Source organism: Candida oxycetoniae, assembly GCF_023343755.2.
Source record: "Candida oxycetoniae strain CBS 10844 chromosome Unknown scaffold23, whole genome shotgun sequence".
Classification (NCBI taxonomy): Eukaryota; Fungi; Ascomycota; class Pichiomycetes; order Serinales; family Debaryomycetaceae; genus Lodderomyces; species Lodderomyces oxycetoniae.
Genome location: NW_026055491.1, coordinates 5,353 through 33,351, shown reverse-complemented (window position 1 = coordinate 33,351; position 27,999 = coordinate 5,353). Strand labels below are relative to the sequence as shown.

Below are 27,999 nucleotides of genomic sequence, written 5' to 3'. Positions count from 1 at the left end.
GTAGCTCGCTGAGTTTGTGTTTTTGTTGCCCTCAATATGAAGAGGTTCTGGAAATCGGGTCAAGGTCGAGGTGAGGGTCAGGGTCAAGGTCGAGGTGAGGGTCAAGGTCACGGACAAGGTCAAGGTCACGGACAAGGTCAAGGACACGGACAAGGACAGGGACAAGGACAGGGCCGAGGACAAAGTCAAGGTCAAGGTCACGGACAAGGTCAAGGTCAAGGTCACGGACAAGGGCAGGGCCGAGGACATAGCCGAGGACAAGGACAAGGACAAGGACAAGGTCACGGACAAGGACAAGGTCAAGGACAAGGTCACGGACAAGGACAAGGTCACGGACAAGGACAGGGCCGAGGTCAAGGTGGTAGTGGGAATGGCGATAAGAACTTGAGCGATATACTTCGACCGAGTAGAAGCAATAACTCGAGCGAATCACAAGACTCTTTAGCAGAGTTACCACCAATGTTCGATAGGCTGATGAACCGGTTACCAAATGAAGGGGTTTTTGACTCCAATTTAAACTTGAACCCAGTTATTTCATCTAGTATCCACGCAGCATCTACAACAAGAGACGAAAACTCACTATTTTCAAGCAAACAATCATTCTCTACAAAACAATCTTCTTATCAAAGTTCACACCACAAGCAACAACTCAATCTTAATAATAGTGATTTCGGCCAGCCGTTGCAGACGTTGAATGTGGTGGAAAAAAGGAAAAATTCAAATGAAGAAGGCTTCGAGGAGGTCATGTTGGATAAACTACAACAATTGAGTCAGGACCTCATCTATATCATGTTGCAATACAATAACTCAAGCATAAATCTAAGTACTGCAGTTATCAGCCTGATAGATTGTTTCAAGAACTTTATGGCAGCTTTCAAAGGACCACCAATACGTACCAAAATCACCACGCGCAACAGCAAGAATTTGAGAAAAATTGTTAAAATCTACCTTCACTACTATGACAACCTCTTGCAAGAAGACGTTTACATAAAGCTAAGATTGCTTTTGGTCAAACATTTCAATGATTTTGCAGCAATCCTCAACAACAGCAACAATTACGAGCAAGCGAAAAGCATTGTTATCAAACCGCAGAATTTTGCAATAGGGGATAGAAATAAAGGCGCATTCCCTAATGAAGAAGCAATTACACGAATAATGGATAAAATATCTCAAACAACTATAACGGTGAAGGAACAAAATGGCTCTTTTATCGCTCCTATCATGAGAGGGATTTCAGATAGTTTGAAAGTGCTATGTTTACATTTTGGGTACCCAGACCCTCAGGAGGCACATTACAAATTTATTCAAAATATCCACGAGTTGTACGATGACATACATTTTGTCGTGACCAAAAACCAAATTGAGCATGCCGCTACATCTGCGTCCATTCACGCACCATCGAGATTTCTTTCCAAACCCCAGAACCGCTTAGTAGTTCCCTTATCTCAAAAGTTTAAATTGCCATTCAGAGTACCAGTGAATCCAACAGAGCCTCCAATGTCAATATCGATATCTGTGGAAAACACCATTAAAACATCAGGAACTATGGGTGGCTATATTTATCCACGCATCAATCTAAAGGAACAACCGCATTTGCAAAGTTATGTTACATCCAAATTTGCACTTTCATGTGGTCACGTGTGTCTTGATACCAATAACCCTTCGAAATACCCCAACATTTCGGCGCCATCAGCTGCATTGATATTCTTATACAAACAAGCGTTGACTGCTCAGTATGAAAAAGTCAAGGATTCATTAAGCGACGCAAAAGTCGCTTATCGATCTGTTTTACAGCAACTAGAAACAATGTTTCCTGCAAAGGAGGTCAAGGTACTGGACAAGGACAGTAGCAATGGTAACCTCAATTTTCACAAGGTATCGATAAATCTACCGAAATTGAGATTTGGGCAAATAATTTGGGGCGAAAGAACGTTGATTAATCTCAGCACCGGTCCCAATGAAGTGAGCGGGCTCATTGAGAAAAAATTATCGGATATAGCCATCATCAAGGTCAATAAGCAGATCAAATGTTCATCGAATTATTTGGGAGACGATGTCCAATTCAATGAGTATGATTCAGCTTTGATAATGGATAATTTGTATGTGCGCAAAGTTCTTAATTTGAAGAGGTATTTCCCAAAGCAAATTAAAGAAAATGTAAAAGATGTCGATTCGCAAGTATCATCAAGCAACGAACCGGAATGTTACCACGGAATACAAGTTTTTAAGTACGGATCTACAACCAAATACACGCGGGGAAACTTAAATGGCATAAAGTTGGTTTACTGGCAAGACGGTGCTATACACTCGCTGGAGTTTATTGTAAATTCTTGCGAGCACAATTCTGCATTTGCGAGTGGCGGCGATAGCGGAAGTTGGGTGTTGACTAAGTTGCAAGATATCGAGCCAAACACCCGCGGGTTGGGTGTGTTGGGAATGTTACATTCATATGACGGAGAGTTCAAACTGTTTGGATTGTTTACTCCAATGTGTGAAATCTTGTCTCGTTTAGAAGAAGTTACGGGCATAAAGTGGGGGGTAGTTGGCGCAGAAGAAGAAGACGGAGAAAGACGAGGAGGAAAAAATCAATCTTATTCAGAAGATGAGTTTGGTTCCGAATCTGACGTACAACATGAAGACGATAAAGAAGAAATTGAATTAGATTAAAGTAGTTAAATAGTTGTCGTGTTCTGCCGCGAGCCATCGCTTGCACCGTCGGGCGCCTAATAAATTTTTCTCTTGAAAAATCATCGATCAAAAAAAGACAAGTAAAGAAAGAGGGAGGGAGATAGAAAACCGTAGTTGAATAGAAGGAGTTAACTTTATGTCGGGAAAAGGAGGTAAAGTCGTAGTTGCCAGTGTGGCGATTGTTGCTTCATGGTACTTTGGAGTTAATTTTTGGAGACCTTTAATAATGTATGTACTGGGAAAGAAAAAACCAAAGAGGAAAGACATGGACCCATCTCTTACATTTTCATCAATACTAACCAACGTTTTGAAGTGAACAGCTAGCCAAGGATGGCAATTTGAGGGAAGATATTAACATTGAGAAGCCTATGGAGGAGATGAAATCGTGGAATGACCTTCGACAAAAGTGGAATGCCGTTGTTGATCCAACGAACAATTTTTCTTCAGAGGACAAAGCCAGTTTGGAACAATTAAAAGAACGTTTAAAGAAAAACCAGCCAGAGACAAAGGACAACTGAACACACGACACTATCGAGCGGAGCGAGATAATGGAGCACACTGGCTATACAGACACTGACGGGAGAGAGAGAGAGAGAGAGAGAGAGAGAGAGAGAGAGAGAGAGAGAGAGAGAGAGACTGATTTAGCCGTCGCGTTGTCAACAAGGATTCAGTGGGGGAAAAAAGTGGGATCATTGAGTGCTGGAAAAAGGGAACACTGAGTACACTGATATAGAGTAGAGCACTTGATAGGGGATATAAAATCCATTAAATGATAAAAACAGGGAGACACTGGAACACATCTGCAACCCCATATTAGAAGAATACCCGTCTGTCAAAATGGTGCAATGACATCACTGTTTGGGTATTGAGATATATCACTGTTTGAGTATTGAGATACATCACTGTTTGAGTATTGAGATATTCCTCATTTTTGACTTTTCGTTGTTGATTGAAGGTGAAGATTTTTATGTGGCTATTACATGTCATTTTTTTTTCAAGTCAGGGAGAGTCATTTTCATCAGCGTTGTTTATAGAGGTTTTTGATTTTGACGTTGTGATGTGTATGGTAGATTCGAGTTTAGAGATTGAAGATATACTGTGGCTCTTGATTCAACCTTTGTGTGCAGCATTTTTTTTTGCAGAATTGGTGTCATCCACCAATGTGGTATATAAAGAGATTGTCAAACATGGAACCATCCACCACTGTGGTATATCATGCATCACTGAACCGTCCACCACTGTGGTATTTCATCCATTACTGTTGTATGATGTCCACCACTGTGGTATTTCATCCATTACTGTTGTATGATGTCCACCACTGTGGTATTTCATCCATTACTGTTGTATGATGTCCACCACTGTGGTATTTCATCCATTACTGTTGTATGATGTCCACCACTGTGGTATTTCATCCATTGCTGTTGTATGATGTTTACCACTGTGGTATTTCATCCATTGCTGCTGTATGATGTCCACCACTGTGGTATTTCATCCATTGCTGCTGTAGATGTCCACAATCAAGTGAGCAAGAGGTAACTATTTGCTCAACACAATTTACCATATATAAACGAGTCAGAATCTCTTTAGTTTTTTACATCTCTTTTGATCCCTTCTCTATCCCCAGAACTAGATCAACCTTGCTTTCTCGCTAATTACGCACAGTTCCTATAAATCATGAAATTCACTTCCGCTTTAGCTGCTTTTGGTTTATTAGCCGTAGCTCAATCCAATTTGATCAAACGTGGTGGAGATTATGACGATTACACTCCTTGGAAACCATATTATCCAAAAGTATTTACATTAGGAGTTAAAGTCGATGGTAAAATTTACTACTCTTTCCAAGTTAATGATGGTCAATTTGAATTCGATCACAAGGAGTATGAAGAGTACTGTGAACCTCCTCACAAGCCAAAATGGAAATCTGAACCAAAACATGATTCAGGTAAATGGAAGCGTGGTGACGATGAATATGACGACGACGACGACGAGGAGGATGACAACACTGTGCAATTTGGAGACGACGACGACGACGACAAGAAAGATAAATATTACAAACCTGGCTATAAGCCATACCACCCATTCTTAAAAGTTGACTACTACAAGGGTTTGGATGTCTATACTTTAAAGAATACTATATTGAAAGATTCTAAAGGAAGAATTGGTTCGATTGTTGCTAATCATCAATTCCAATTTGATAAACCAACTCAACCAGATGCTTTGTTCACCAAAGGGTTCTCGATTGTTTGGGAAGATAAGAATTGGTTATTGGCATTGAACGGCAAGACTACCTTCTGGGACTCAGCTCTTAATGATTACCTTTACAAGGTTTACGATGCTCCAATTACCTCAAAATCCAGAAAAGTTGAACTTGTCATTATTGAAGTAGTATTCAAGTCATATGATTAAAAGGGTACAGTTGCCAAAGAAAAAAGAATAGGTGGTGCTATTATCGGTTTTTTTTTTTTTATATCATCATTATCATCGATATTATTTTTTTTTCCCATCATTTTTGTCGCTCCCAAAAGGCTTTTATTTTGGGAGGGGGAGGGGGCAGCGGCTTAGTTGAGAGAAGCTTCCAGGCTTTCTTACATATTTTTCGGTTCTTATTACTTTTATAGCTTTTCAATAAATAGCATCCCAATAAGTTTGTTCTTTCCTCTATTTTGCAAAGTTTCGTATTCGTATTGACCTTATAGAAGGAAATGGCTGCGAAAAAAATAAAATAAAAAATGGAACCCATTGTCTTTAATGCGCCACAACCTCATCGAGTGAGCGATGAGGTTGAAAAAAAAAAAAATTAAAGTATAGGGAGTACCAATCTAGAATATATTTTACTTACTTGACAAGGTAAAAAGTTACTATTTCGGTATGGGGAAGCTTAGAAAAGGCAAAAGAAACCAAAAGGCCAGACTAAATCCACTAACACTGAATTCTCAACAAGAAAAGAAGAAAGATGAAGCAACAAGGCAATCGAAAATTTTACCACTATTAAATAAATTACGTTCTACTGTACCCAATGACAAGTCCATGGCTCTTGGAGCCATTACTGTTTTGGCCGAGGATCAACGTATGAGGCAACTTTTGCTTAAAGAAAGGCTTGTACAAATTGTCATGGAGACTTGTCTTAACGATTCCAATGACGAAACTACAGTTGAAGCGTTTGGATTACTACGTAATTTGGGAATTGAAGAAGGACGCGATGTAGCCAAGCACCTTTGGAGGCAGGGAATTTGGACAACTATTGAGAATGCGTTGAACAAGATCAATGAGTCGTTTAACTTTCTACGAGAAAGTGATACTTTAATCAAGGATAAGTCGAAAGTACAGCTTTTATACGATTTCTGTGAGAATATTTTGAGTCTAGTAGTAGTTTTAGCAAGTGGTGATGAACAATTGTACGCAGCGGTATTTGCCAAAATCGATCCAGTTCTAGAATTGATATTAAAGCTTGTTGAAGACCATATTAGCGGCAAACTTAAGTTATCAAGTAAATTGTTTAATACCTTGTTGGAGTTTTTGTATGAGTTTTCTATTGAATCTGGAGAGTTTATTGAGAAATTAAGTGCTTATAAAAAGTGGGATGATTTGAGCTCATTTGTTGAAAATTGCGATAGCGATTTGGCCAAGGTTTACCTTGAGGGGATAAAGATTAGTAATTACGAAGTATTATCAACTCGGCGTGACAATAAGCAAATGGAATCATGCACAATTTTGGGTAATATTTATCGCATATTGACTAGTATAGATTTGGAGCAACTAATCAAGCGGTTAGATATTGTTGACAAAACAAATATGCAAGTTGAGACTATAGATAAACATTCCGATTCAATTGAAAAAGAGCTGGTGTCCAACGAAGTACGAACCAAGCTTTCAGCTATTGAAAATGGGTTAGCAATTATCACGTCTATTTTGGAATTCATGTCAGTTAATGAAGAGGAGCCAGAAGAACCAATCAGATTGACTGAAAATATAGAGAATGTATTGCTCAACGAAATTGAACCGATGTTGACGGTGTTGTTAGAAACAGTTTTGCAAGAACCAAGATTGAATTTACAAGACCAAGTACTAGATGCATTGAACAATTTGAGCTGGTTGTTTTTGAGTAATGAAAAAATTCCACTATTGTGGTATGAAAAGACGCTCAAGATTTGGGATTTAGTGATAACTTTGTTGAATAGTCACTTTGAAAAATCTAGTTTAAACATTATCTGGGCTATTATCAAATGCCAAGGACCTTTAATAGTGAAAAAGATACCTCCTGCATTAATCGAAAAGTTGCTAAAGGAAAATGACGCGAATTACGATTTGTTTCCCAGTGTTTTAGGGGTATTGGGTGCTATTGCGCCCCTGATTGAAAACACAGAGACAACATATCACATATCGCAGTTTTTATTGACATCGATTACCAAGGCATGCGAAGATGTAAAAAATCCAATACGCCTAGAAATAATTATTGAATCACTCAATTCCTTGTATGATATATTTGGAGATAAGGATTTTGCCTATGATTTTGAAATTTTTGTTGACAAGAACTACTTGGCAAAGCTTAAAGCAATTGAGCCCTGTGTGAGAGATGTTTGTAAAAAAATCGACAAGAATAAGGACCCTCTAATGAAGTTGAGAATGGAGGAAACATGGAATAATCTCAAAGGGTTTATTGCTTACAAAGCTAGTGAAAGAGGTTGAGCAATACTATCGAGAAATACTATCGAGCAATACTATCGAGCGAAGCGAGATAGTGTTATGACAAGCTGGTCAGTGTTAATCGATAGCGGAGCAAAACTCAGAAGCTTGTTACAATACTATCGAGCGAAGCGAGATAGTGCTGCTCAATAGTATTGCTCGATAGTGGAGCAACACTCAGAAGCTTGTTACAACACTATCTCGCTTCGCTAGATAGTGTAGTGTTGCTCTAGTGTATTTCTTTCAGTTGATAATCAATGTTTAGAGAAAATTATTCGACGCGAAAGCAATTTTATACAAACCCGTGTTTGAGTAGTTTTTCATAAATGTAGTTGATAACCGAGAAGGATGCTTGAAAGGGGGAAGGGGGAAGGGGGGAAGGCGCGGAAAAATAAATCAAGAATCCAAGAGAAAGAGGGAAGGAGGCATTGGCGGTAGTTTTAAGCTCTTATACCGCACGCAATAGATAAGTAATACCATTTTTTATAAGCGATGACAACTACACTAACACTATCGAGCGAAGCGAGATAGTGTTGTAACAAGCTACAAAGTGTTGCTCAATAGTGTTGTAACAAGCTACTGAGTGTCGCTCGATAGTGTCGCTCGATAGTGTCGGTAGTGTCAATAGAGTCGGCGTAGTCAGTGTTGCTCCACTATCTCGCTCTGCTCGATAGTGTCGATAGTGTCGATAGTGTCTATAGAGTCGGCGTAGTCAGTGTTGCTCCACTATCTCGCTCTGCTCGATAGTGTTGATAGTGTCGGTAAAGTACTATTCATTTCAACTGGAATGGTATTTTCATAATGATTTGGTTGCAAAGAAAAGGATGGGAAAAAAATAGAAAAAAGGGTAACGAAAAATGGAAATGTGATGGGGTCTCTACATGTAAGAAACAAATGGTTGACAGCAACAACACTAGCAACACTATCGACACTATCGAGCAGAGCGAGATAGTGGAGCACTGACTAGTGACACTACAACACTAAGTCACTTAAGTGGCCCCTAATTTACACTCAAGTGGCCCTAATTTACACTCAAGTGGCCCTAATTTACACTCAAGTGGCCCTAATTTACACTCAAGTGGCCCTAATTTACACTCAAGTGGCCCCTAATTTAGCCTCTATTTTCCTTCAATTGGCCCCTAATTGAGAGCAAATTGTTCAAGTTTAAAAATAGATTTCTCATCTCTTCTATAAATCTGTCAATGTACATCGCTGCGGTACGATATACTTTTCTTCCAAAAGAGTTCCTCCTCCCTCCGCTCCCCGCAACAACACCGTACGATTTATGAGACGAAAAAAATATTCAAGAGGCGGCGCTTAAGGGCACCAAAAAAAAAAAAAATAATATGTTGCAGGTTGCAAAAAAAAACACAAAACTGATATCAAACAAAGATCAATCAAATAAGAAATCAAACAAGAAAGCTTTAGTATATATTTTTGCATTTATCCTAGAGTCTCCTTTGAAAGGATTCAAAGGTAATGATCTACAACTGTTTCATATCCATTTCAGATTTCAAATTCGCAATCTCAAGATTTAGACTCGCAACATTTTGTAATCTCAAACTTAAACTTGCAACATTTTGCAATCTCATAATTTAAACTTTGCAACATTTTGCAGTCACTATTTACTCGCAACATTTTGCAGTCACTATTTATTCGCAACATGTATTTGCAATCTCAAATTCTAAGCTCATTCTATCAAATTTCTATTACGTGATTCCATTATAGTGCCATTTGCCTCAAAACAGTACTATTTAAACTGGGGCAATTCTCTAATAGGCTTTTGCTTTTGCTTTTGCTTTTGCTTTTCTCATCAACAAACTCACTACTAATTCGCTCGCTATGAATATCTTTTTAACTTTTCTAACGTTTTTCCTTCTCACTTCACCAACGTGGGGGTTGAACTATTACGCCAACAGTACCGTAGTTACAACTCAAGTAACAGTAACTGATTTCACAACTTATTGTCCCGAGGAAACTACTGTTACAATCACCAGTTGTAAGAATCACGTTTGTTCACCCACTACTATCGTGGTTACGGAAGAAACTACACTTACTATAACTGGAGAGGTTGTGTGTCCTACAACCATCACTAATGGTGTAGGAGAAACTACAAAAACTCCAGACAAGATTGCTGATGGTGCTACTACTACCCATTATTATACTGTTACTGACTATACCACCTATTGTCCCGAGTCAACTGTTTTCACTGTTACAAAATGCAACAATGGCCTTTGTCATCCTTCTCCCATTACCGTTACTGAACCAACAACAGTTACCGTTACTGGTGAAATAGTATGTTCTACTCCTCCACCAGAAAAGACCCTTTCTACCACTACTTATACAAAGCAAGCAATTATAGGAGGAACCACAGTGTATCTTACCAAGACTGATTACACCACTTATTGTCCAGAAAGTACCGTGCTTACATTGACCAAGTGTGTGAATCATCAGTGCACCCCAACACAAATCCTGGTAAGCTCAGCACAAACCATAACAGTTACTGGTGAAGTTATTGTTGAAACAGTTACAGGTGGTGATGTGATCACTCATGCAACAACAATCACATCAGTTGTTGTTCCTACACCAATCGCTGAAACAAAAGTCTACACAACAAAGAGCCAATCAGTCCACACATCAACAATCACTCAAACTGGTTACACTACATATTGTCCATTGCCAACTGTGTTAACCTTGACAACTTGTGACTACAAAGAATGTCATCCAACCACCTATTCCGCAACGGGTGGTGAGACAGTAACTCTTAGTAATACAGTCTTACAAACAACCTTGTCATCATCAGAAGTTGAAGTTACAGTCACTTCTGTATCACCACCACCACCACCTGCTACTACTACTACAGATGAGGACGATATCGGTGTCACCGTTTTCCCTAATGTGATTTCGGTAGGTGAAAGTGCCGCTGCTATTGCTCATGTTGGAACTAAAGAAACCCCATCACCAGTCACTTTGAAAACAGTTGCCCCACAATCTACTTCTCTTGAACAAGTGCCAGGATCGGCTGCAGCAGTGACTAACCCGGCAACACCTGAAGTCTATGCTGGTGGTGCAAATTCCATTTCTTTCGGTTTACATTTTATGCTACTTTGTCTCGCATTTGCTTCCATTATTTATTAATCATCAAGTTTTATATAAACTCTTTCGGTTGGGTTCAAGCCTTTGATTGGAAAATTCATTCTAGTATATATATACAGATATATATGTATATATTGATTATTTATTTTCGGTACATTCATATAGAGATCATATTGTGTGTTTGACTCAAAGTTTTAATGGTATATCACATCTTAGTTAACCGAAATTGGATTCTTTACTCTTCGTATAAATTAGAAATCTCAGGCCAAGTACGTTTGTATAAGCTCATTGCAATCACATCTTGTGAAGTTAATCTGCCGTCAAAAGTTGCCTTAAAGTACCCATGCGTACCCAAACTTTCCTTAATGAATCCCAGTCTTCCTGATCTTGTGAATAAGCCAACTGCTTTGAAATAGTTGACATCACGAGGATTGAAAAACATATAGCGTACAGTAACCACTTTCTTATGGATTTTTACCGCGTGACCAGTGAGCACAATACGCTGGGCCACTATACGTGTATGATCACATCCCAAGTATGTTCCTTTACCAATCAATTCCAAGTTCAAGTTATTATTCCCGCTTCCACTTGGTTTGAAAAATATTACGGGTGCATTTGTGAAAAATATCGGAGCAATTGCTGTTGCTATTGTGGTATTTCCTAGATGATGAAAATTTTCTTGCTTGTGTACATTGTTCTTGTTGTTGGATGCTTGGCTGAAAACGGGGTTAATGACTTGTCTACGGAAACCGTATTGAACTACCATAGTGTCCTTGTTTGAAATAGGCTTTTCGTACTCTTCCCAGCTCTCAAACGAAAAGTTCAAAACAGCTAATTTATGCTCATGTTGAAGTAATTCATAAATGCAAAATGGCTTAACACTAACATTGACATTCTCGAGTACAAATTTGGGAGCTTTTATATATAATCTTATGTGATCACCAGGGTAGATTTGAATGGTTTTAGAGAATTCTTTGTTGACTCTGTTTTTAGTGGCTTTGTAGTTGGATACACGTAATAATCTATTCCATATGCTTGGTCTTTCAGCATCTTGTTCGTCTACTTTCCAGTCGCAATTAGCCAAGGACTTGACTCCTCTATATGACAGCAACTTCTCCACTGCAGATTCCCCCGGTTGTAACTCAATTTCATCTGGAAATTCCAAATCATCCTTTGCAGCTTGACGAGTTTCTTCCAATTGTCGTTCTTCTTCTTCTGGCGATAAGTCAATATGCATTTCAGAGTCTGCATATTCTGTTATGGCATCGTCAGTCAATTGGTCATTTTGATCAATGGCTTCATCGAAAACTCCTCCCTTTGCGTTCTCGTCCTCGTTTTCGTCATTTACCTCGACCTCCAAATCAGATGCATCTTCGTCCAAAACATCTTCAACAAGCCATCGACTTTGATACTCAGATGTTCCCTTTGGTATTCTCTTACCACCAGTACCATTACTATTCACTTTGTCATCATCATCATCATTAAAATAAATTTTTCCCTCTGATCGCACCCCTAATGACGACGCTTGTGGGTTTGATTCATCCCACATCTCCTCATCCACTACTTCTTCAATTGGTTCTGGGTTCAACTCATCCAAAGTATCTTGACTTTCATCAGGCTCATACGATTCCTCAATATCCTCATCAATTTGCATTTCATTTCGATGCTTTCCGTTCAATTTGTTTAATTTTTCAATTTTTTCAACTTGAAAATCTCCATATCCAGGAATATGGACTAGTCTATTTACATTAAACCCAGTACCTCGACAAGTGCCTTCCACTATTATACCTTCATATTGATCTCTGCATTCAGCCTTGTCAGCAACAACCCACCCTCTCGAGTCCCTCCAAGAAACCAGACTGGGAAATTTCTGACATATGTATCTCAAACAGTTTGCGTTATCGGAAGCCAGTTCCAATGAATACAATTTATCCTCAGCAGGGAAGAAATGATTGAAGAATGACTGTAAAGATTGTTTAACGTCAAGTTGTAAATTTCTTTTAGGGTATGCAGTTACAAGATTTGGCAAGACTCCAATAACAGAGCCTATACCTTGTGCCAATAGCGTTCGCAAGATGGTTTCACCATGTTCCGGTTCAATTTCCTTTGTTGCTGAAATTCCAAATACAACAAAGTCGGAATTCTTTGCTGCATCAAGTATATGCAAAATGTTGTTCTGATTGGGTAATATCACTTTCAAGTTTGACCTCATCTTCTTGACATTGAGGTTTACTACTCCTGGGTACTGAAATTCTGTGCAAGTGTCTTCATCTTGGTTGAATAACTGGTTAGCTATTTGGATTGGTGACAAATCATTTGTTAAACATATTATTGTAATGATCTTTTGAGCCCCTGAATTTCCTTCAAACAACTTCTTGGTTAGTTTCGACTCCAAGATCTTATTCTCCTTCAACTGTCTAGCAAGATTTTTTCTCGCAGTTTTACTTAATGGTTTGGGGACATTGTTTCCTAAGCTTGTACCTGACTTTTTTTCAACCTTTCCTTTAAATTGATTCTTTAATTGACCTTTTGTAGCATGCTTCGATTTAAATGGTTTGTGGTCTTTCTTAAGAGTCTTTCTGTGAGAGTTCAATCCCCTTGCCATGGCATATATTCTCCTTTCACCTTGAGCGCTCTTCTTGCAATGAGATATAGTTCTCAATGTTGCGATACAAGGGGTTCATATAACCTCCAAAGAGATGAGATGAGATGAAATCAAAGTGGAAAGGTTTCACGCGCGCGATGACATGGTAGCAATATAGCATGTGATATACACGTGATGCAAACAAGGGCTATAGACACTTTATATCACCTGACACACCTTTCACTATTTGTTTTTTTCTTCCAATTTTTTTCAATTTTTTGAGAAAAAAAAAAAAAGAAAGAGAGAGAGAGAGAGAGAGAACAATTGTTACACAAAACTTCAGTGTAGCTTACTCGATTGGAAGCGCGCCAAATAACATTAGAAAAAAATGTTAGTGATTTTTCAACATTGGTTAAGTTATAGTAATATACCATCGATAAACGTTAAGATAGTATGTAACACTAAGAGGGGAGAGGAGTTTTGAATGTACCATGTGAGTGAGGCAGTTTCTTAAGGAGATAGATATAAGAGGGAAAGTGCTACACACGTTTGGCAAAGTGTGAAAAGAGGGAGGACATGTTTGCCCTGGCTAGTTTGAGAAAAGGGGAAGAAGTACCCTCTTTTTGAAGCAAAATTAAAAAGAGGGTATGGACACCATTGGAATTGAAGTTATTGCCAAATGATTTGTGGTGGCTGTTGAGGCTATTGAGGCTGTTGAGGCTGTTGAGGCTGTTTAGGCCATAGGACTATAGAGGTTGAAAAATGTGTTTGCTTTCTCCTTTTCTACACCCATTTGCATAGACTCTCACATTCAAACACACTGACTAGCTCTGCTCGATAGTGGGCACATTCAATAATTTGTACAGAAATACTAACCCATTTTCTTTATAGTATTGTAAAAATGGCTCACGAAAACGTTTGGTTCTCACACCCAAGAAACTATGGTAAAGGTTCAAGACAATGTCGTCATTGTTCATCACACTCTGGTTTGATCAGAAAATACGGCTTAGATTTATGTCGTCAATGTTTTAGAGAAAAGGCCAATGATATTGGATTCCACAAATACAGATAAAACCATCACCATCACCATCAAAATGAGAGAAAAGATATAGGGAAAGATTTTTACATGCGAGAATTAAGAATAGTTCAACAAACTCACTTGTGAGAGAGAAAAGGAGAGCAAAGGTGTTTTGCATAGAGGAATCCCAGTATATTTAGGTGACTTTTGAAGATAGATATGAAAGATCCAGGGAATTATAGGTTTTATTTTGTAATGTATAGTTAATTTAAAAAACAAAGAGTAAAGACCTAAACAGGATTGTAGTGTCAAGCGGAGATCATCTCTGGAAAATTACAGAATCGTTTCATAGACACTATCGAGCGAAGCGAGATAGTGGAGCAGCACTGTCTATACAGACACGGGTTTAACAGCAACGCAGCCTACAACTTAACAAGAATCAAGGTGTCGATAATGTCGATAATGTCGATAGTGTCAATAGTGTCAATAGTGTCAATAGTGTCGACTAGTGTCGATAATGTCGATAATGTCGATAGTGTCGACTAGTCTCTACTAGTGTGCTCCACTATCTCGCTCTGCTCGATAGTGTTGATAGTGTCGATAATGTCGGCAGTGTCTACTACAATTTACGTTACACAGTATACTTACAAAATATGTTCCCTTCAATATATCGACATTCAAAATTCTCTAAATTACAAATTTCAAACTTCCTATAAAAGGGACACTGGCTTAATCTCGGGAGGGTCTTTTAATTAAAAACATTTTTGTAAAAAAATGGCAACGAGCATAACTTGGAAGCATTTACATTATCTCGTCGTGGCAAATTCCTCCCTTTTACTTTTTGATTGAAGAAAAGAGAAAAGAAAAGGGTAAAAAAACCCATTTATGAAAAAAAAGATGGCACTCGTTGTGGATGTATTTATAGTGATGAGATTTTGTTGTGCGCGCTACCATATACCATATACCAGCCGCCGGTGCAAATGTACATTTTGCGGCGGGTTCCAGAGTCAAACTCATTTTCAAGGTGACTATTAATGATCTCAATATAATAAAGTATAACAAGAGAACTGAAAGCTAAAAAAAAACAGTTCAAACTCCTTTAAGATACAAAAGGAAAATTTATCTTATCAAGATTAGACCTGTGCATGAATGGCTTGGTCTACATCAATTCTCAAAATTAATAGCGACCGAAGTAATCCAATCATGGTGATGAAACTAGCCAATCCAACAGGAACAACTGCAAATACCACAATATTGTAGAGGTCGAAAAATCTTCTAGGCTTTTTTACCTTTCTAGCATGCCTTTTTAGTTCTTCATTTGAGCCTGTTCCATTTGGTTCTTGTGAAACGTATACAGTTCTCATTCCCCCTCCGTTTGCAACTTGATGTAGGTTGTCACCTTTATTAGTGCCACCATAGCTAGCTAATTGTAGATTCAGGGTAACGAAATTCTGCACTATAAAAATCAATGTCAACAAGCAGCTAATCAAAATCCAAATATGCAATGCGTACTTGTATCCCTCAGCACTAAACGTGCTGACAAAATACAACTCAAAAGTGATAATCATAGCTGACATAGATAGTACTCGAACAATCGCAGCTGATGCAGAATAAGTTACTATCCATCGAATTATCAACGAGTCTAAAATGGAGTATGATAAATATGCAGCAACGACGCACCAAACGCCAGTTGAAAAATGTTCCAACCCCCTAGCAGTAGTGATTTGAGGAACATGTGGACTCAAATTTTCATTATCGAAATATATACGTTTCCAAGATTGATATAGTCCAAATAGTGGAGGAATTAGGGAAACGTTGCGACATGATGCTAGAAGAAAATGTTGACGGGCATTCAAAAATTTCAAGCCGAGTTTTTTTATTGAATTTTGTTGTAGTTTATTGCTTCTTGCTTTGATTGCCATATTTGATATACTGCAGCTTGATTCGGAAGAACTATAAAGTGAATGTGGTGGTGCTTGGTAAAGATTGGTTGATATGATGGATGAGTCGGAAGAATTCAGCTGTAGCATAGACGTGGTTCTAGGAATGGGTAGTGATGGAATAGGTGTATAGAAAGCCAGTGATGAAAAGCTTGTACTTAAATTAGGAGTTGATTCCAGCCGTTGATGTATAAGTTGCGACACTTCATAAGTGGGTAGTTGTTGTTCTTGATACTCAAAATCTTGTTGCTCGACTAGTTGGCGAGTCAACCCGGAATCCAGCTCCAACTCTGACTGCTCTGACAACTCCTCGCCTTCTTGTCGTCTTAGTTGTTCCAGAGGGGTTTGCTGTTTTTTCTGTCTTCTCTGTATTCTGTCCTCTTGACCTGAATATGAAGCGTATTGCTGATCCAAAGGGTATTGCTGATCCAAAGGGTTTTGCTGATCCAAAAGGTTTTGCTGATCCAAAGGGGTTTGCTGATCCAAAGGGGTTTGCTGATCCAAAGGGTTTTGCTGATCCAAAAGGGTTTGCTGATCCAAAGGGTATTGCTGATCCAAAGGGGTTTGCTGATCCAAAAGGGTTTGCTGATCCAAAGGGTTTTTCTGTTTTTTCTGTCTTCTCTGTCCTCTGTCCTCTTGCCCTGAATCTGAAGCGTATTGCCTTTGTCGACAGCCTTGGACAGGACACTCTTCACCGACTTGACTTGACTCAAAGTTTACACTAAAACGTGACCTAAGCAGTGTGGTTATTGACATGACAAAAAATTAATCGGAAATAAAAGGGATAGGAAAAACCAGAAAAAGAGAGGTATCTCCACTCTGTAAAGACCTAGCTCGTTGATGCGCCTAACAGTTTATGGTTGATGCTTAACAGTTTATGGTTGATGCCTAATAGTTTATGGTTAATGCTACTCTAGTAATGCTATTCTAGTAATGCTCTAAGTTCTATAGACGTGAAATTGTTGTGGCTTAAGTATCAGTTTCAAGATAAGTACAAGTATAAATTTCACTATATAACCTGATGAGAAATTTGACTTTTATTTTTTTTATTTTATTTTCTTTTACTTGAATTAAATTAATTAAGCATTGTGGATTACCACCGCCAGCACCAGTGCCGCCAGCACCACTACGACTTCTATAAAGGTTATACTTTTAACATTTTTACTCGTAGATTGCGTTTTTAACTTTTTTATTGTTCCTTGCTTCTCTGTTTAATTTCAAGCTTATTATTCAATTTAGATATTGCCTCAACCGAGGCAATATCAAATCCTCCTTGGCTTAACAGGGTCTGTTTATTTTGCCTTGTTTTACAATTTCAGTATTTACTTTTTAAGAGATTCGGCATGTTTTACCAAATTTGGTTGACTGTTGCATTGTTGTGCGTAGGGTTGTCATTGCAATATGAAACTATGATAAATCAACTATAGTGACACTATGATAAATCAACTATAGTGACACTATGGAGCAAGACGAGATATTGTCACTAGTCAGTGTGCTCCACTATCTCGCTCTGCTCAATAGTTGGGCAGCTAGTCAGTGTGTAAACAATACTAATTATGTATTATTAATATTTAATTGTGTTATCTCGCTCTGATCAATAGTGGAGCACAGTTGTATAAGGTTTATGCTCTCCGGCTTCTCCCCCCCCCACACACACACACATACGAACCTTGTTTCCTGAACTTTCCTTACTGAACTCTTCTTGTCAACTAAACTCTTTTCTACTTTTCTGCTTGTCTTTTGCTTTTTTTGTCTCATCGTCTCCTTTTCCTCTAGTATACTTGTGAAACACTCCTTTTCAACAGCGCAAGGTAAATTCAATATAATTATCCTCATAGCCGCGGTGAGTTATTAATTAGGTTGTATATACCGGTAAAGAGATAATAGTTAATGGGTAATGACCCCACTATCTGGAACTTACAAAAGTCCAATGATTTAATAGCTATTAGAATATGCATTAATTTTTATTTCTCAACCCTTCAAAGAAGACCCATATACAAAAAGGAATTGGAATCCAAACGGTGCAAGTGGACACTTTTTTTTTCTCTAAATAGCTTCCAATTGTTGACTGATTTCATCCAATTCAGCCTTGGCGCTATTATATTGTTCAGTCAAGTCCTCATATTTCTTTTCAAGTTCTTCCTTTTCGCTTTCCAAGCTAGCAACTTTTCTTTCCAATTGTTCAGCTTTGATATCAGTTTCTCTCAATTTTTCAGTAGTTTCTTTCAAGTTCTTATCAGCTTCTTCCAATTCTTCTTCCAAAACTTGATTCTTTTTGGTATAGTTTTCATTTGAGGTTTTAAGAGAATGAGACTCGTCAGCAGCTTGTTTAATATCATTAAGATTAGCTTCTAATTTTTCAACTTCATCTTCCAAGACTTGGTTTTTTCTAGTTAATGCTTGAATTTGGTTGTCTTTTTCCAAACTTTCCTGTTCCAATTCTTTGATTCTCTCTGCCAACTCGTCTGACTTTTCTTGCCACTTTTCAGAATCTAATTTCAAATTGTTGATTTTCTAAAATAAAAAGAGAAAATGGGAAAAAGAGGTTAGTATTTAATCAGAGAAGGTTAGCCTCCAAGACCTGTGTCGTGGCCTGCCTCCTGGAAACGTCCTTGACCCCCTGCCCCTTGACCCCTTCCACCTTTATTTGAGTCTACCTTCCGTCTTTATTAGTCTTGTTCCTACACATTCTTCCTATTCTTTGCAGAAGAGGGGTGGGAGAAGAGTGGTCAATTACAATAATTGATACATACTTCCTTGAGTTTATCCATATTTCTTACTATAACTTCCTAAATGCCTGGTGAGTATCCAATTGATCGATATAAAAAACTCAATCAAGATCAAAAACAGTGATTTCTTGTATGTGTTTTTTTTTTTTCCTTGTCTCTCTCTCCAATGTGAAGTAGTAGATAATTTTTCTTGTTGTAGTGCCAAAGCGAGTCGAGACATTTTTAGAATATGTCGTATCGTCTAAAAGGAGTGCATTACACGTGAACAGACTTGGACAAATCTAGGAGGAATATACAAATCTAGGAGTAATATGTAAATCTAGGAGGAATATGTAAATCTAGGAGTAATATGTAAATCTAGGAGGAATATACAAATCTAGGAGAGTTTACTCTTTACAGATTTGGAGGAATATACAAATTTAGAGAGATCTATACTTGAACAGATTTCGAGGAATACACTTTTTGAATGATTTGGTGAGTTACGATACTATGGAGCAGCACTGACTAGCAGCACTGACTAGCGACACTGACTAGCGGCATTCACTAGCGACATTCACTAGCGACACTGACTTGCTCTACAATGTCGCTGTACTCGATAGTAAAATACTCTACTTGTTTTTTAGCTAGTTCTCAATGTCTTTTGTAGATGATTCTTTGCCCTTCATTAACTGAAATATAAGGACATTTACCTACTGGTTTATTTAATCAATATAAAGGGGATAACAAGTATTACATTTTGCTTTTTTATTATTTCAAGGATAATAAATGTTACTAATAGAATGTTACCAACAAAATGTTACATTCGTATTTTATCATGGTACATCCAGGTAATATAGACTTGGAGACACTCGGATTATCCACTATCGACACTATCGACACTATCGACACTATCGAGCGAAGCGAGATAGTGGAGTAGCACTGACTAGCTGCCACTTACACTTAGTAGCTTCTCACAACACTATCTCGCTCTGCTCGATAGTGAATCAGCACTGACTAGCTGCCACTATCGACACTATCGACACTATCTCGCTCTGCTCGATAGTGGAGTAGCACTGACTAGCTGCCACCTACACTTAGTAGCTTCTCACAACACTATCTCGCTCTGCTCGATAGTGTCGCTAGTGTCGCTAGTGTCGCAAAGGTCGCAATAGCGTTCCGGAAATTTACAAAGAGTAGTTCACGTGATACAATAATTGAACCAGATAACCGTTTCTTCGTCACCTACTAGGAATTACCCATCAAGTCTTTGCACCACTACAGTTTGAACTGCTTTCTCGCTCTGCTCGATAGTGTCCTCACCAGTTCTTGCCTCTCCACTATCTCGCTCTCCTCTATAGTGTCTGATAGTGTCTTGTGAACCGGTTTTGCAAAAAAACGTACCCTTGACCGGAAGTCGTGTCTGCATACAACCGAAATTTATTCGTCAAAGAGATGAAAACATTGAATTATTATTAATTACTATTTGAGATACTTATACCGCTTTCTTACCAATCTAAATACTATCAGATCACGTTTAGAGACCCTGCGAAATAGGCCCGGAGTTTTCCAATGTCATAAGGAAAAGATTTGTGTATGTGTGTGTGTTTTGCTTTTGGTATTTTTTGGTTATAGAATGGCAGAGATAATACCGAGGTCATCTCATGCATCGATTGTTTCATCTTCTACAATTGACCCATTTACACAAGGTCAGAGTAATGTCGGTGTGAAATCCAACTTGAGTCAAGGTAATGTCGGTGAGAAATCCAACTTTAGTCGGGGGGATGCCAGCGTGAAATCCAGGTTGAGTCGGGGGGATGCCAGCGTGAAATCCAGGTTGAGTCGGGGGGATGCCAGCGTGAAATCCAGGTTGAGTCGGGGGGATGCCAGCGTGAAATCCAGGTTGAGTCGGGGGGATGCCAGTGAGAAATCCAACTTGAGTCAAGATAATGCCGGTGACAAATCCAACTTGAGTCAAGGCATGGCTACTCAAATTGGATCAGAAACTATCTCCAACCCTCAATCAAACGTGGTAAATCCTTTCCAAGTGATATACACCGATCCCAATGCACCAGCCACTTTTGCAGATACTTCTGCTACGATTGCTGCAGACGCGGCTCAGAAACGAGATAAGCTTGGTGGAAATGGAACCAACCGAAATCAGCAATGGCACAATCCACGGCGGTATGAGTCAATAGCGCAAACTATAGAAACAAAAAAGGGTACTGTGTTGCCAACAAGGGAGCCTACTGATCAACAACAATGCCCTATAGTCACATTAATTGACTCCTCTTCTTTACAAAGAACAGGATCTATGGTATCGCGACTGGCCACTTTGAGAAACAGAGGTCGTATAAGACTGAGGAACAGGACCATTAAGAGACCGCATCTGGTGAAACAACAACAACAACAACAACAACAACAACAACAACAACAACAACAGCAGCAGCAGCAGCAGCAGCAGCAGCTACTACTGCATGAGGCGGCGGACCAGGACCAGCAGCAACCCGGTGCAAAACAATCAAAGTCCTGGTGGCCAAAATTTGTTTTCCCTATCTTAAGAAAGAAGTCACTAAAATATAGTGCTGTTTGTTCATCCCCACAATCCGCCAATTTCACATCACGACAAAAGCTAGACGCTTTTCTAGCACTAACGAATTACGGAACTCTAATCAATTCAGTTTTGCCAAAAACCTCAAAGTACTGGTATTATACACAACTACTTAATCCGCACCCAAAACTACAATTCAAAATAGGGGAAACACCCGGTACTCTGCAACCACTCGATATTCACCGCTATCCCCGATATGCAAAATCTCATTCAATCCAAATAATGGATATCTTTTATGAAAACTATAGAAAAAAGGCATTTCACGAATCGCAAAAGGCAAACTTGAAGACACCTCCTAAATTCCAAGCCCTATATCCTCGCGACTGTCTGCTTTTGAAAAAACGAGATATCAATCAAATGAATGTAAAGCTATTATTGGAAATACTTTTGAGGAGAACCGTTGCTGCTAAGATAGAATATCGGTTGAAACAAAACGGGTATGAATTGGGGAATGGCCAAGAAGCAAGTAGTTCTCACTCGGAATCTTACCATTCTCATTCAACAATATCTTCACTGTCTTCTTCATATACTAGCTCTACATTTTCATCAAGAAATGACCATGAGGAAAAAAGGAAACTTGAAAAAAAGTCAAACTATGAGGGGAATCCACTACAAACTTCACTTGCCCCACTTAGTAAAGACGATCTAGTTCTTCAAAACCCCGGTATTTATAAAGACATTTCAAAAGAATATTATAATCCTTATCAGCATCTTCTCCTTCATCTTAGTTTAAGTGCCACACCAGCAAATTTTCAAAAATCAATAGAGGAAAATGCAAAGGCAAAAGCATCACTAATGGCATCTCCAAGAAACGCAATTTCACCTAATCTATACTATCTTATTCCACAAAAACGACCAAATTCATTAGTAACCGAAATCACTTCATGCACATCTACTTTCACCTCCACAGCCACCACCACAGCCATGTCAGCACGCTTGCAAGGTTCGACTAACAGTTATATTTCAAACAATTCGGTTGTGAAAGAATTAGAATCCTTGATGATAAATCAAACTAATGATTCCACAACTAAGTAAAGGAGATCGTTTGGTTCTTCTTTGGGTATTTTTGGTTAACTGGATTAAAACTATCCAAAAAAGAGAAGCAAAATTAACTAAAAATCTAAAAAAAAAAACAACGCATTTATTTAAGCTAAGCATCAAGTATATCTAGTCCTACTTGATTATGTATCCATCACCTCGAATTTGAATTCATTAATTCTTCAAATCGTGTTTGAATACTCATGAATTTTCTCAACAACTCCAAGTTTCTCTCCTTTGCCTTTGTTTCATAAGTAGAATCCTCCTCCTTGTTGCCTTTTATTTTCCCTTCACTCGAGCTAGCTTCCAAAACACCCGACTTATCTTCCTTTGAAAAATCACAAACTGTACTAATCCGGTTTTTTAAATTCATAAAGGTGGTAGATTGTGGTAAAATCATCAATAATCCATAAAGACTCTTGTACAAATCAGGGTATTCCTTAGGTTCTAATAGTTGTAAACGTAATTTAACAAATATAGGCAGTTCCAATAACTGAATCAATACATCCAATTGTATAAGCAACTGAGATGTGATTTCAAATTCCGCCAAATTCTTAATAATCATATAAGATAGCTGATAATTTGAAGTTAGCAAACAAAGCAGAATAACGCTCGATGGATCAAAACACCAACTTTGGAATAAATTTGTGAATAAGATCAAATCGGATTCATTATTTCGAATGTCCAAGTTTTTCAATTTCTTTCGAAATGGCAATAGTTCGGATGAGGTGAGTAGGATGTTATTTAATGTGATGATCATCATATTGGAGAATTCTAAACTAGCCAAGGTTAGTGGTTGTTGCTGCTGCTGAAGTACTTCAGATAGGGTAGTAAAAATAATCTCCGAATTCAAGCTGAGACACAATTTCCGAATTATAAACTCAACCTTTATTGATTTTTCAAATCCTTCAATTTTGAACAATTTAATCAATTTTACTACAAAATCTTTAAAGAATTCTTGATTCGATTCGGAAATCTTGGCCAATAATAGTAACACTTTTAGAATCACTTCGTTGCTAGTATCATATTTTAAAAAGTCTGTTAACTCAAATTGGTTTTCTTTTGATTGGAAAAATTCAAGGAAATCTTGAGGTACACGTTCATAAATAAATATAAGCCATTCTAAAGAGGTTATCCTTGATAACTCGTTATTGCTTCCTGGCGAGGGCATCAAATACTCGTTGATAATAGCTGTCAAAGTCTGTGGTAATTGTACTAAATTGAAGAGGGACAAGCTCTCTTTGCTTAATCCATAAGAATCAAATGATTCAATATCATTATGAAACTTATTTAAAAAGGTTTGAACACTGAAACTGAACTTGATTAGTTGATCGCGTAGTTCGTAATTTTGTTGCTCATCAGTGATTGAAATATTCTTCAAGATTATGGCCACACATTCAGGTATGCTATTAACCATATCTTGAGGTGCAATATCAATTAATTCCTGTAGCCATCTAATACAAATGTGTTGAATGTCGCAATAAGTTTCATAAGAGTCAAGGGCAAAATCTTTTTTACTTTTAGTATTTTGTTGTCCAAATGATTGAAGAAAGGAAAGAAGAATGTTGATAATCTTCAGGTAATCAATGTAAATGTCTTGTCCAAATACGACTTCCTCTTCAAGTTCGAGATCATCAAGATTGTCGTCGTTATCTTCTGGAATAGTTTGAACCTGAACAACTTCTTTTTTTCTAACAATTGTGGTATCATCAGATTTTATGCTTGCCTCTTCATCCACTTCCTCCTCCTCCTCCTCCTCCTCCTCCTCCTCCTCAACTTCCCTGTTATTTAAATCTGTCTTTATTTCATCTCCTTTCTTTCCTTCCTTTTCTTTCTTCTCCCTTTTCCCCTCCACCACCTTTTCCCCCACCTCTTTTTCTTTCTCCTTTTCCTTTTCCTTCTCCCTCTCCCTCTTCTTCTTCTCCTCCTCCTCCTCCTTCTTCTTTTTCTTCTCCTCTTCTTCCTTTCTCTTCTTCTTCAACTCCAACTTCACCGTAGCAATTCTCCTCATTTCCTTCAAAAACACATCCAATAAATTCTCAGTCTCCAATTTGATATCTTGTGGAGCACCGTTCAAGATAAACTTAATCAATGGGTTTAAGAAATTAGGCAAAAATGAAATAACTTCAAGATTAGGTATATCGTTGAACAATTCAAGCCACAGCAATAAAAATTTCTTAGTAAACGGGTCAACAGTATACATTCTTTCCAATAACGTAGGTATGAATTTGGGTAATTGGAAAGCTTTACTCGGATCCTGTCGATGGTTGATTTGTATAGTGTTTCCTTGTGCATCAACCACTGATCTATTTCTAAACATCATCAACTCCTCCTCTTTCCATTTCCCTTTTCCATTTCCTCTTCCACCTAGACCCAGACCTCCACCTCCATTGCTCTTTTCTTCCTCCTCTTGTCCATTCAATATACTAACATAATTAGTAGCTTTAGCACTAACTATGTCCTTAATCAATCGATCCAAAATATCAGCAGCGTTTTTGACACTAGACTCAACATCACTCACCAAGATACATAAAACGTCAAAGATTTCATTGAAATAAAGCAAAATCTCGCCTCTTGCAATCTTGGCCACATTGTACAAGGACTCACAAGCGTAATATCGAACTCGCGCATCAGTATCTTTGAAAGTAGCAAATATAGGCTTGATTATATCTTCAAGAAAATAAGCAATGGCAAAGGACCCCAAGGCAACAGAAACACTTCCCAAGGCGGTTATAGCGCCCATTTTCCCGGAATTGGAGTTGGAACTAGACGATGATCCACCCGATCCACCACCTGATATAGTCGTAAGCTGAGTCAACTCTTGGATTATTCGATAAATTGTTTGTGAATCATTTCGAGCTAGAGCGGTTTTAGTAATCGACTCAATTTGAAAAGCAGTGGCTTTCCGCTTCTCATAAATATGGTTGGAAAGATCTTTAATTAGTGAAGCATCAAGAATCGACGGTGGCGATGGCATTGGCTCCCGTATGAAGTGGCTATAACTACTCCTATCCCAATATGTTTAACAACTCTACTTCAATCTTTGGGTTCCAATTTATATCACTAGTTTCTTTTTTTTCAACAAGCGCACTTCAACTGAGAGAATTTTGCACCAACGGGACGGGATGCCCATGGTTCTATGGTTATTCTTATCGTGAGTTCGTTACAGGATATTCTATATAACTATCGACACTATCGACACTATCGAGCGACACTATCGAGCGACACTATCGAGCGAAGCGAGATAGTGGAGCACACTAGCTGCCACCAACGCTGTACTTATAGCACTAGGGATCAAGTCCCTGTACTTATAGCGCTAGCTGCCACCGACACTGTACTTATAGCACTAGGGATCAGGTCCCTGTACTTATAGCACTAGGAATCAAGTCCCTGTACTTATATAGCACTAGGGATTTCGTGGCGTGTAGATCCACTATCAAATCTTCTTCTTTTTGGCTCTGGGTGAGAGGGAGGAACAGCGGCAGAAGGGTTGGAAGAAGGTGTAGTTGTAGCAGCAGCAGCAGCAGTTGAAGTAGTAGCAGCAGCGGTTGAAGTAGTAGCGGTGTTAGCACTCCTTAATCTGGTAGTTAATTCATCAGTTGCATCAGCATACTCAGGATGTTTTCTTACAGGTTCATTGTCGCCTGTACTCATTAAAACATCATCATTACTATTGTTGTTGTAGTTGTCGTAGTTGTCGTCGTTGTAATGGTGTCTCTTTCCAGGGCTTGAAGATCTGCTTGGTGTGAAATCAATATGAATAGGATTAGCCTTACTCGTTCCTGGAATATTTGACAAGTGAGATTCAATAACTCGTTCTGTTGTTTTTGGAATATATGAAGAAGACTTGTTGGGTAACACATTTTGTAGATTTATCAATTCTTGTTTTGAAAATTCGTTAATTGAAGGCAATTGAACATGGAAATTGATATATAGATTACCTCGTTTGAAATTTGAAAACAGTAAAGAGGAAGCTTCATTTGTTGATTTGCTTTGTATAATGATTCCACCATTGTTCAATATCTCATTATTAATGGGCATACCCAACCCCTTAACGACTTTTGGTTCACCAGAGTTTATAGTTCCCAAAACTTCGCCCTGCTGTATTTTCTCTCCATTCAAACTACCATGTCCATGTGAATTGATATAGATTTTGAGAAACTGTCCCACACGCAAATAATCAGCAATCATAATTTCGCCACCTAATAAAGCGGTTTTCAAGTCTAAATTGTAATCCATATATAAATCATCATTTTTCCTAGTCAAGTATTGGTGTGGTTTTTGACGAATTTCTACAATCAAGTCTCCTGGGATAATATTTCTCCCTTCGTCGGTTTCACCCTTGAGGATGATTTTGTCACCTGTTTTAGTACCTGGTGGAACAATAATCTTGATAATTTTCGTTTCTTCGTTATATCCTGATGCTTGGCAGTACATGCATTTGAGCTCAGGTTTGATATATATGCCTACTCCTTGACAAGTTCGACACGAACCTGTTTGTCGGTGCTGAGTGAAATTATTATATTGTATAGTCATTACTTTTCCTGAGCCCAAACAAGTTTTACATACTTCGGGGTTAAGTCCACCGTAACCTTGGCAATTGGTACATTTTACATTCTTAGATAAAGACAATTTGATGGTTTTACCATAGACCAAGTCACTTAAACTTACATCACATTGATGATGGATATCTTCTCCTTTGTATTGTTGGTTATAAATAGGTTCCCCATATGGTTTTACAATTTTTTTCATTGTGGTTGCACCAAATAAAGGCTGTGAAGAAGAATTGGAAGTAGTAGATGATGATGTAGAGCGTGTTTGATAGGATCCACCACTAGTTGACGATTGGGAAGTGAAAAAAGTGTTTGAATTGGAAAACATTGTATTTATGTCTTGAAATACCTGGGAGAAGAAATCGTTTCCACCAGCCATATTTCTGCTGGCTCTGCTGCTGCTGCTGTTGTTGTTGTCACCAAAAGGATGACGATATGCTGGGAACCCACTGTGTGTGTAAAAAGGATGAGCACCAAATTCAAACTCATATGATTGGTGTTGGTGTTGGTGTTGGTGTTGGTGCAGTGGTGAGGGCGGTGGCGTTGAGTCGTCAACGGCTATACGCTCCAACCCTTCTATACCATACTTATCGTAGATATGTCGCTGTTTCGAGTCTTTCAAAACTTCATAAGCTCGAGTCATTTCTTTGAATTTTTCAGTTAAAAGCGGATCATGGTTTGTTTTGTCTGGATGACAGCGTAGTGCTTGTCTTTTGTAAGCACGGGATATCTCTTCTACTGTGACAGTAGGTGATACCGATAGTATATCGTAATAATAAGTATCTCTAACCATACTGACTTGTCACTATTGATAGACACTAAGGAAAAATGAGTGACCCGACCTTGACACTTGAGTAGACACTAAGCAGCAATGAGTGACCCGACCTTGACACTTGAGTAGACACTAAGCAGCAATGACTAGTGACCTGACCTAGCACCAATTATGAAATGGCCAATAATAACCTCAGACCAAATAAGCGTAATAAACCTAATAGGACCAATAAGCGTACTAAACCAAATAAACCCAAGCGTGATCAGCGTTTAATTTGAAAAACTTTCCTTTATATAAAACCAGTAGCTCTC

General features: G+C 38.4%; 11 protein-coding genes across 11 annotated transcripts; 6 read left to right on the top strand and 5 right to left on the bottom strand. All coding sequences in view use genetic code 12, as the record gives it.

Annotated features, from left to right (window-relative positions):
* Positions 1-36: 36 nt before the first annotated feature.
* Positions 37-2,667, top strand: SSY5 (Ssy5p; the record flags this gene model as incomplete). Its single annotated transcript, XM_049326344.1, has 1 exon — positions 37-2,667. The coding sequence occupies one exon, from the start codon at positions 37-39 to the stop codon at positions 2,665-2,667; it is 2,631 nt and encodes an 876-aa protein (XP_049178041.1).
* Positions 2,668-2,824: 157 nt separating this feature from the next.
* KGF56_004861 (uncharacterized protein) lies at positions 2,825-3,206 on the top strand (the record flags this gene model as incomplete). Its single annotated transcript, XM_049326343.1, has 2 exons — positions 2,825-2,916; positions 3,002-3,206. 2 exons carry the CDS (start codon positions 2,825-2,827, stop codon positions 3,204-3,206), a joined length of 297 nt encoding a protein of 98 aa, XP_049178040.1.
* Positions 3,207-4,362: 1,156 nt separating this feature from the next.
* KGF56_004860 (uncharacterized protein) lies at positions 4,363-5,094 on the top strand (the record flags this gene model as incomplete). Its single annotated transcript, XM_049326342.1, has 1 exon — positions 4,363-5,094. The coding sequence occupies one exon, from the start codon at positions 4,363-4,365 to the stop codon at positions 5,092-5,094; it is 732 nt and encodes a 243-aa protein (XP_049178039.1).
* A 462-nt stretch (positions 5,095-5,556) lies between these two features.
* Positions 5,557-7,374, top strand: KGF56_004859 (uncharacterized protein; the record flags this gene model as incomplete). The annotated part of the gene is made up of 1 exon (XM_049326341.1): positions 5,557-7,374. The coding sequence occupies one exon, from the start codon at positions 5,557-5,559 to the stop codon at positions 7,372-7,374; it is 1,818 nt and encodes a 605-aa protein (XP_049178038.1).
* A 1,839-nt stretch (positions 7,375-9,213) lies between these two features.
* Positions 9,214-10,509, top strand: PGA13 (Pga13p; the record flags this gene model as incomplete). Its single annotated transcript, XM_049326340.1, has 1 exon — positions 9,214-10,509. The coding sequence occupies one exon, from the start codon at positions 9,214-9,216 to the stop codon at positions 10,507-10,509; it is 1,296 nt and encodes a 431-aa protein (XP_049178037.1).
* A 193-nt stretch (positions 10,510-10,702) lies between these two features.
* On the bottom strand, positions 10,703-13,072 carry TSR1 (Tsr1p; the record flags this gene model as incomplete). The annotated part of the gene is made up of 1 exon (XM_049326339.1): positions 10,703-13,072. The coding sequence occupies one exon, from the start codon at positions 13,070-13,072 to the stop codon at positions 10,703-10,705; it is 2,370 nt and encodes a 789-aa protein (XP_049178036.1).
* Positions 13,073-15,202: 2,130 nt separating this feature from the next.
* On the bottom strand, positions 15,203-16,765 carry KGF56_004856 (uncharacterized protein; the record flags this gene model as incomplete). Its single annotated transcript, XM_049326338.1, has 1 exon — positions 15,203-16,765. One exon carries the CDS (start codon positions 16,763-16,765, stop codon positions 15,203-15,205), a length of 1,563 nt encoding a protein of 520 aa, XP_049178035.1.
* A 1,290-nt stretch (positions 16,766-18,055) lies between these two features.
* Positions 18,056-18,780, bottom strand: TPM2 (tropomyosin; the record flags this gene model as incomplete). Its single annotated transcript, XM_049326337.1, has 2 exons — positions 18,056-18,523; positions 18,763-18,780. The coding sequence occupies 2 exons, from the start codon at positions 18,778-18,780 to the stop codon at positions 18,056-18,058; spliced, it is 486 nt and encodes a 161-aa protein (XP_049178034.1).
* Positions 18,781-20,350: 1,570 nt separating this feature from the next.
* On the top strand, positions 20,351-22,360 carry KGF56_004854 (uncharacterized protein; the record flags this gene model as incomplete). Its single annotated transcript, XM_049326336.1, has 1 exon — positions 20,351-22,360. One exon carries the CDS (start codon positions 20,351-20,353, stop codon positions 22,358-22,360), a length of 2,010 nt encoding a protein of 669 aa, XP_049178033.1.
* Positions 22,361-22,517: 157 nt separating this feature from the next.
* KGF56_004853 (uncharacterized protein) lies at positions 22,518-25,340 on the bottom strand (the record flags this gene model as incomplete). Its single annotated transcript, XM_049326335.1, has 1 exon — positions 22,518-25,340. The coding sequence occupies one exon, from the start codon at positions 25,338-25,340 to the stop codon at positions 22,518-22,520; it is 2,823 nt and encodes a 940-aa protein (XP_049178032.1).
* Positions 25,341-25,759: 419 nt separating this feature from the next.
* KGF56_004852 (uncharacterized protein) lies at positions 25,760-27,709 on the bottom strand (the record flags this gene model as incomplete). Its single annotated transcript, XM_049326333.1, has 1 exon — positions 25,760-27,709. The coding sequence occupies one exon, from the start codon at positions 27,707-27,709 to the stop codon at positions 25,760-25,762; it is 1,950 nt and encodes a 649-aa protein (XP_049178031.1).
* Positions 27,710-27,999: the final 290 nt, after the last annotated feature.